Consider the following 9494-nt stretch of genomic DNA (forward strand, 5'->3'; position numbering starts at 1 on the left):
TATTTCATGTTTTGTTATCTCTAGGGAAGAGGCAGCGAGCGATCCCTGTCAATCTCTGGATGGCCTCCTTCGACCACTTTACGATCCATGTCACCTATTTCTCCTGGGATGTTCCAACCTGCCCCTGATTACTTTAGCAAACCAATGCCTACAGGAGCCGACAAGCCTGGGAAGAGGCTAACTCCTTGGGAAGCTGCAGCAAAGTCTCCTCTTGGACTTGTGGATGATGCTTTTGGCCCACAAACCATCCAAGAATCAATTGCAGCAAATGTTGTGTCTGCTGCTCGCAGGAAAACACTTCCTGCCCCGCCTGATGACTGGAAACAAAAAGTGGCCTATGAGCATCCAGCCCCAAGTGCCCATACAAAATTATCTTCTATTGGAAGGAGTCATTCAGCAACCGTCTACCCTCCGAAGAGCACAATGTCCGCTCCGAGCTCCACAACCCATTCCAGCTCTCGGCTGCAGCATGCATATTATGACCAACGTACCCGAACTGATCCTGACGTGCTCTCCATGTCTTCCAGGTCTGATTACTGCCTGTCAATATCTGACCCCAACTATAACCCACATCCAAAGGGATGGAGGCGTCAAACATGAGAAACAGAAGATCACGTCTTAGTTTTTCTTCTTGCAATGTTATGAATCTGAAATGCTACAAAAAATTGAAGTGGCAGCCAGCATGAATACATGCTTTATGTAGTCTCAACAGATCAAGGGTTTTCCATAATGGAGGAGAGTGTCTAGGACACTGTGCCACATTTCTCACTAATGCAAACATATTTTGATCCTTAAAGATATTCTTTGCCTTTCAGTGTGAGTGTTTGGGTTTGTGCATGAACACGTATGTTAAGAAGTCCAAGAAAGCACAAAGCAGTGTCTCCATTTCTGAAGCTGGGGAAAGTACAAGTTAGGCAAAGATAACTGATGTCATCTTAAGTGTCTCAAAACAAACCCCAAATGCAGAATTCCTGTTTCTTATTCTCATCTTATTCCTGGCAGGTCTAAGAGTCCATCTGTGTTTCTGGTCACTTTACAGCCTTATGGAACTTCTGGGTTTTCTTTCAATAGAAATGTCATTACTCAGTAAAATATCAAAGAGTGTATCTGTTCAACATGATTATAGCAGTCCAATATACTTTTTAACATCATGGCTAAATTCTAAATAATCCCAGTGTATGGGTTTTTTTTTATCATGTCAGAAGCAAATTGATAATATACTGCAAGTCATTTCTGGTGTGAGAGAATTGCCCATCTGCAAGGACATTGCCCAGGGGATGCCTGGATGTGTTACTATCCTGTGGGAGACTTCTCTCATGTCCCCACATGGTAAGCTGGGGCTGACAGACAGGAGCGCACCCCATCTCATTTATTTGAACTGCCAACGTTCAGGTCTTCAGTTCAGCTGGCACAAGGGTTTAAGCTATTGGGCCACTGCGGCTCCTCCAGAGTATGGTGAGGTACAGAGTACTATTTGTTCTTGATGTTTAGTGTGTTAACTCAAGGAAATAGAGTAGAGCTCTCCAAGCAGAAAATTCAAAATACGATGTCATCAAGCTACATATTCCAAGATTCCTTATGGTGGCAGTTGAAATGAGTTCAGACTGGTTTAACTGTGTAATACAAATATACTCTTAGTTGTGATATTTTAAAATTTTGTTCAATCAGCTATAACTTTTCTGTCCTGCAAAGCTAGGAGGGGGTATAGCCAGTGCCGGATTTACCATTGTGCTTAGGTGTGCTTAAGCACAGGGCCCCGTTGGCCGGGGGCAGGGCAGGGGCATCTTTGTGCCATTTTTTAATGATGGGTTTTGTTTATGTGGTGCAATTCTAAATTTGAAAGAATTTTGTTTCAGAATGATTCCAGATATAATGATAGAGTTGATCGTATATGGGAGTGTGCCACAAAGCAGACAATGTAGGCCTATTGGGCCTACCTTCTTCAGGGCCCAAGTAAAGGGCCTCATAACTTAACTATGAAGCACAAGGCTTCATTTGTTCCAAATCCAGCACTGGGTATATAGCAACATTTAGCCTTTTTGTCTCTTCTCGCACTTACTGCATTGAGAACAAAATGCATTTTGCGGCAAGTGAAATAAGTAGGGAACAAATGGAGATAAAGGGAGACAGAATCTGGAAGATTTTAGAAGCAGCTGGAAAAGGGAGATCATGGGGGATTAACCAGAACTATCTCCACAACTTTGAGATAATTGGAGAATATACTGGTGTTATACTAGCTGGTCATGCAGGTTGTGGAATTCTGGACCTTCAAATATTTAATTCTATCTAATGCAGTCTACAAACTTTTGAAAACAAGTTTGGGCTTGGCTTTTCTTTAACAATATGGGAATAAACACTTTTTTACAAGATTCTTATCACATGACTAGTTAACTAGAAAAGTAATGCAACATGTTCTGTGTGTGTCTTCCCCTTCCCCAACACCCAGATCCAATAGGTTTGAATAGCAGACAGAGAATGTTGGTTGTGTTTGGGACATTTTGGAAGTGATTCAAAGGTTTTTGAATATGTGTATATAAAGCAAATCCATCCAGTCAGATATTGCTTCTTTAGTAGATTGATAAACAGGGCAGATAGGTCTCACAAGGACATATGACTGCAAGGAAGTCTAGATGTATGAAGAGATCATTGGTACTATGCAAGGAATAATGCAAGATGATGCAAGCAGAAAGCAATAGTTTAGATTTCATTGAGAGTGAGCAATAGGCATATTGCAAGGTTTATGAAACAGTCAACCTACTTTGGCCTTGAGAGTTTGTACTTGTTTCTGAAATATGTACTTTGCTAGTCATGCAGTGGATCATGTTTTCCAGTGTCCCTGCATATTTGTTGGGAAGATTTTGGTGTGATAAGAGATCTCAGTAAGTGTAGATAGCAAAAAGGATTTACATTTTAGGTAGTCGTTTTTATATAGAAGTAGGTTTTTGTTATGTGTTCAGTGGTTTGAGTTCAGTTTAAGGCAACTCCCTTAAATAGTCACACATTAAAAAACATTGGTCTAAATCCAATGTTCTGCTGGTTATTGCCAGGGCCTTTAAAAGGGGGTTTCATTTGGTACATTCGTCTGGAGTTTGGCAAGCCAAGGCGAGGCCAATGAATTTCTAAGCAGAAAAAAAGGACAGCAGACACTCTTCCAACTTTCTCTTAGAGTCCTGGTTATTTCTAGTCCTAAACTTCCTGAAACTTGGTTCCAACAGTTTTCTCAAGCCTCCAGCATTGGTTTGGAGCTTGCAGGTGAGGCTATGGAGATGAAAGGAATAAATCCCAGTTATGATTAATCCTGCCAATGTGCCAGAAGAAGGCCATAGTTATTTACTGCCTATTACTTTAAGAAAAATACTTGGCGTTATGTTCATTGTATCTTCCAGGCATCAACAGGGCAAACATAGACAGCTAAACACATGTCTATCATCTGTTTCAAGGCCTTAAGCATCTTAGGTCATGTCTAAAAGGGTCAAATAAAAGTTGTCAATGTGTTGTCGAAGGCTTTCATGACCAGAATCACTAGGTTGCCGTGAGTTTTTCAGGCTGTATGGCCATGTTCCAGGAGCATTCTCTCCTGCCGTTTTGCCTGCATCTGTGGCTGGCATCTTCAGAGGTTCAAAAGTTGTCACCTTGAACCTACTTTGAGCATTCCAGGGAACATGTTGCCAGTTTCTTAGTAGAAGCACTTCTTCCAGCCATTAATCAATCACAATAAGAACCACAGGTTATGCTAGAGCTTCCAAGAAACTCCAGAATAAAACCTAGTTTGGGTGTGATGGCAGAAAAGGCAGCGGGACAATGTGCATTGCCACCCTTTCTGTCATTTGATGGGAGGAGGGAAAAGGTGCCAAAGCACCCTCTCCTGTTCCCACTGTGTGATGAGGGGAGGAGGAAGGGCACATGGGGTGGCTTGTGACTGATGCAACAGCACTGCCCAAAAGGACCATATGAAGAGGTCCCAAGTGTTTTTGATGGGCTTCCAAATATCCCATGATATATTGGGGGCAGACTACTCTAGAGCATTTTGCTTGATGTAGACATAACCTCAATCTGTATTAGTATGCAAAGGTATGTTGTAGCACCTTAGAGACTATGAGAGGAATACGTTTGTCACAAATGCTTTCATAGATTGTATCTGGGTGTACAAAAAGCTTATGATTGCTTTCATTTAGTCCCTCGGGCGCTGCAAGATCTCTTTGTATGTGTCTGTCTGATATCATCAAGGACCAATGATTCAGTCTGCATATTTTCTGAGCATGACTTAATGCCTTGAGGGCTATGTCCTGCAGTTTCCAGGAATATACTTGTGCTTAAGGCTACACTCTTTCTAATCATAAGTAATTGAGATACAATATAATTCTACTAAAATCAATGGAACATGGTTCTGCGTAAATGTATTCAAGACTGGTGTGTCCATGAATCAGAGTGTGTTACGGCCCACATGATCAGGTCATGTTTCAGTTTTGCAATGTTCTGCTTTTCTTTTGGGACCATGATTAATCAGCTTCCTGCAAATAAGAGTATTGCCAGATGCAGTAGTGGATATATGTTTTCATTTGTCAGTGCTCAAGGAAAAACATTTGTGAATTGTTTTCCTTTGTAAATATTTGTGTGTTACCCAATACAGCATGGATAAAACCATGAAATGATATCCAATTTCAACATAGATGCCAGGGATTATTTTCAGATTACGTTCTCATCACAAGATGATTCCTTAAAGCCACACAAAGGGTGTGTGTTTAACACACCCTTTTCTACCCAAGAATTCTGAGAATAATAATCCTGGGAGCTGTCATTTATGAGTCTGCCATGAGGCATCACATGATACAGCAGACCTGGTGAACTACATCAAAGAATTTAGATAATTAACTATCAAATGATGGAACTGAGCTTTGATGCTCACCCAAAAGAAACCTTTGGCACATGAGAAAGAAAATTCTACCTGCAATGCTCCTCCTACACAGTAGTAAATATGTGTGTTTATGCAGAAGTTTTTGTAGTGTGTAGAAATTTTTGGTGACGCAGTGGATTAAAGTGATGAGCTGCTGAACTTGTTGACCGAAAGGTTGCAGGTTCGAATCCGGGGAGCAATGTGAGCTCAGCTGTCAGCCCCAGCTTCTGCCAACGTAGCAGTTCAAAAACATGCAAATGTGAGTAGATCAATAGGTACTGCTCCGGTGGGAAGGTAATCGCACTCCACGCAATCATGCTGGCCACTTGTCCTTGGAGGTGTCTAAGGACAATGAAGTGTCTATGGACAATGCCGGCTCTTCGGCTTAGAAATGGAGATGAGCACCAACCCCCAGAGTCAGACACGACTGGACTTAATGTCAGGGGAAAACCCTTACCTTTACCCTTTTGTAGTAAGAATAAAACAAGTACAAATATGCAGCCCTTTCATGATGTTGGAAAATCTTAACTATGAGGCAACTTCTTCATTCTAGTCCTGTAAATATTTTGCTAGTGAAGTCTAACTCTGAACCCTTCTACACTAGCCACTATATAGGCCCAATCTGACATCCCAGATAGTGGATCAGGCCCGTATGGCATCCATATATGGATTCCTTGAACTGCCTTGGAGGCAGGAATGAGTCCTAACTGTCCAGCCTAGCAATCTTGTTTCAACGTTACTGGGAAGCCACCCTAAGGATCCCCACCCACCCCCTGATTTTTGGCTATCCCCAGCCACAACACCCCATCTAGTTGGTTTCACTAAGAGACAGGCATGTAGCTTCAGCTCCTCCCCCCCCCCCCCCAAATTCTTAGGGTGGTCCGCAAGAAGGCCTTACTGGTACATTATTTAAACTGTTATGTTTATTCATATCATGATCTGATTACCATGCTCAATATATCCCATATGCATGGGGGTATTGGGATTATGATACAAAAGGTTTGCTAGGGTAGATCCTTAGCCCCCCTCCTCCCCGAATCAAAATCAGCACCCCGCCCCCCCGAATCAAAATCTTGGCTATGGGCCTGCTAAGGGAGCTTGAAGGGGGGAAGAAAGGAAGCTCCCCTCTCCCCACCTCCATTGGTGTGTGGATGCTCTGATTGCAGATAAAGTGCCCAAGAGAAGGTAAGTGCAGTTGAAGACAGCCAGTGACACAGGAGAGGGGGCAATAGGGAACTGCCGTCTGGTGTCCTCAGCTGTCTGAGCCTGAGACATGGAGTATGGCATTCAAAACAGCTGTGGCCACTTCAAATTAGAAACTGGCCCAGCTTTCTTGACAGCCTCAAATTCAGGGAAAAAACTCAAACCCTGGGTCAAGATTCAGGCTTTCCCCTGACTTAGCTTACACCAAGGCAAGACTACGTAAAGGCAGCCTTGTCCCAGGTTAAGCCAAGTCAATCCTGTGTAGTGTTCAGCTGCTACAGGGTTAAATCAATCACTTTGGCCTGATTGTCTGGTTACTTCTTGGTTTATGGATTCAGCAAACACTTTTCATTTTTTTTATTCAGGGATAATGCATATCTGCCATTAGTCCTCAGGGCTTTTTGGACTTCCTCCCCAAGAACTTTCAGTCAGCATTCAGTTAAGGATTCTGTAAGATGAAGTCTAAAAACATGGAGAACGATTGGCTACTGATCTTAAAAATAAAACATATGCTGATATTTAACAAGTTATGTTATGAAACAAGTCCATGATAAATTCTTTTTTAGAAAATGCTGAGTGATTCAAGCCAAATAAAATTTAAACAAGGATTTGAATATCTACTTTTTAAAGCTTTCATTTTGTTCCAGTTTAGTTATAGCTGAAGTCTGATATGGTATTTTTTTCATGCTTGGTTGTGTCTGCAAACACAGAACAATAAGCTCAGTCTGTTGATAACCAACCATAGAATAACAAGACCAGACATAGAAAGGTGGGTCAAGTAAGGCCACTTCCTTTGTCATTTTGTAATATTTACATTTATTAGACCTGAAAGGGGAAAGATGGGAGAACAAACTGATGCGGATTCATCTGACAACCAGTCAGATGAATCTACCCTAAATTATAATCTCAGCCTTCCCTTGGGTTAAACACCTGAATCCAGAGGGCAATCCAAAAGTTGGTTTGCTTCCAGGCCAATCACTTACTGAAGGATAAAACCAGGGAACTCCACCCAAGTCCCACGATCATGTGAATGACAGTAAAACCCAAGATCAGTCTCAAAATAGACTCTTTCCCCATCCTTCAGGTCCCAGGATCTGTAGAGACCATGCTAGAGCCTTACTCTGCACCCAAAGGGTGTCTCAAGTGCACACCAAGGTTTCTCCCTCTCCCCCACCCCTGCCAAATGACAGCCTATTTACAGACATCATCTTGAGTCAATCATCAAAGTCTTTCACATATACTATGGGGTAGGGTGATCTGACTGCGACAATTGTCATCCCATTGACCACAAGGGTTGATTTGGGTGATCTGGCTGGCTAAGTGGGTGTACCCTTCCCCCCTCCTTCACCGCTCCCTGTGTGGCGCTACTGAAGCTGCACGCTCGGTGGAAGAGGACAACTTCCCAGGTATACAAGAAGTGTCTCCAGTCCCGGCTATAGCTGTGCTCCCCTGTTATAACCTCCAAACAAGCTCAAAGTCCATTTGTAGGGTAGGGAAAAAATAAATAAAAAGGAGAAAATCCCTACCTGGCTCCAGTGCCAACCAGAAAACTCACATTAAGCCTATGAGCAAAATATTGTAAATATTAAGGTGCTCCGTTTTCTCTGTTTTAATGGTATTTTTTAAAAAGAAAATGTAATCTGAAGAAATATAGGTTCCTTGGGCCCTTCCACACAGCCATATACCCAAAATATCAAGGCAGAAAATCCCACAATATCTGCTTTGAATTGGGTTATCTGAGTCACACTGTGAAGACAGACATTGAAACAACTTCTGGATTAAACTGGAAGAACAAAACTAAGGTTGGAGGAGATGGGACAAAGGGTGGAAAGTTGGAGAAAGTCTTGCTTTAAAAAAGATTGGGCAAGTAAAAACCCATTTAGTGACCCCTAACCTCGATGGATGGTATGTTTATTGTTTCCACACCATGGACATGTGGTGATCATATGAAATGTTCCACTGTCAATGTTAATGTTCCATTAAATAACTACAGAAATCTGCAACAGTTTGGGAATGATGCACCCCTCCAGATATGCAACTCCTTGCATTTCGCACCACTGATTTTGCTGTGTAAGGGCCCTTCCACACAGCCATATACCCAAAATATCAAGGCAGAAAATCCCACAATATCTGCTTTGAACTGGGTTATCTGAGTCCACACTCAGATAATGTGGGATTTTCTGCCTTGATATTCTGGGAAATAGGGCTGTGTGGAAGGGCCCTGGAGCTTCTGGGACTTGCAGGACTTGCAATCCAACATCTGGAAGACTGAACATGATTTCCATCCCTGATCTACTGATGAAGTCTGATGCATGTTTTCAGAATTTCATGCTGTAATCACACTGAAGAATTACAGAGGTTTGACACCACTTTATCTGCCATGGTTCAATGTCACATATTTGAGACTGAAAGATTGATATGTGACTAGAGCTGTTGCTTACGAAGTTGAAAATAAATATATATTCATTGCACTGTTGTGTGAGTTGAAAAATAGACACAGCTTTCTTAAAATCCCATTTCCATTCCTTCAATCAATTACTTTGTGCCATCCGTTAGAAAGAAGAAAGGCAAGCACAGTTACTGTTGCAACATACATTCTGCCACATGTCACTGCATTTTTTGTTTTGTTTTATTTGCACTGTATACATTTTTCTCAGCTCCTGGAAGGAAAAACGATATTTTATTGAGGTGAATTTTACATGAATTTTAAACATCCATCTAAATATCCCTTTTAAGTTTTTTGCGCCATTGTGTAAAGGGACACGTCTTACCATTTTATGAAGGAAATATTCCAGCAGTGTTCAAGTAGATGCTTCAGTTATCGTAACAGATTCTGACTCGTCAGAAGACTTGCATAAAGATGTCAGAAGTTCTGAATGTATGAATGATGCTAAAAGTTATATTTCTGTACTTGTACTGCAAGAAATATTTTATTTTATTAACTTCAGTGCAAACTAACACTTAATGCTATTGCTTTTGCATACCAGGTGATATATATAGGTATATATTCTGATTAAGTAATTTGATTTTCACTATCACCAGCTGTTAGGTTGTCAGGGAAGGGCACTTTGTTAGAATGCATGATAGAGGTGTAAACTGGCATAAATCAATAAAAATGATTTTTCAATCAAATGGAAGATCTAATTTTATTTTCTCCTTCTTGTTTGACTGGACATAAATGATTCATAACGTAACTCTATTCCTTGATCTGTGTCACAATGTATTAAAAGCTTAAATAAATATTGTGTTGCATAGCAACCTTCTCTGAGCTAGAGAATGGTCATATCTACCATGCTACCAAGGTTTGTTTCTTCCCTTCTCCTTATCTTTGCAATGGTTTGTTTGCAAGATCATGCACCTGCTGATTTTGCGCACAACACTGAAGCCTATATCCCAA

General features: G+C 41.3%; 1 protein-coding gene across 1 annotated transcript in view; it reads left to right on the forward strand.

Annotated features, from left to right (window-relative positions):
- SYNPO2 (synaptopodin 2) overlaps nt 1–8021 on the forward strand; it is a 136548-nt gene extending 128527 nt beyond the window's left edge. The window contains exon 5 of the mRNA XM_060779018.2: nt 25–8021. Coding sequence (XP_060635001.2) covers nt 25–600 — 576 coding nt within the window. The 3' untranslated portion in view covers nt 601–8021. The remainder of the gene's footprint in view (nt 1–24) is intronic.
- The last annotated feature ends 1473 nt before the right edge of the window (nt 8022–9494 follow it).

Source organism: Anolis sagrei, chromosome 5 (assembly GCF_037176765.1).
Source record: "Anolis sagrei isolate rAnoSag1 chromosome 5, rAnoSag1.mat, whole genome shotgun sequence".
In the NCBI taxonomy this organism is placed as follows: Eukaryota; Metazoa; Chordata; class Lepidosauria; order Squamata; family Dactyloidae; genus Anolis; species Anolis sagrei.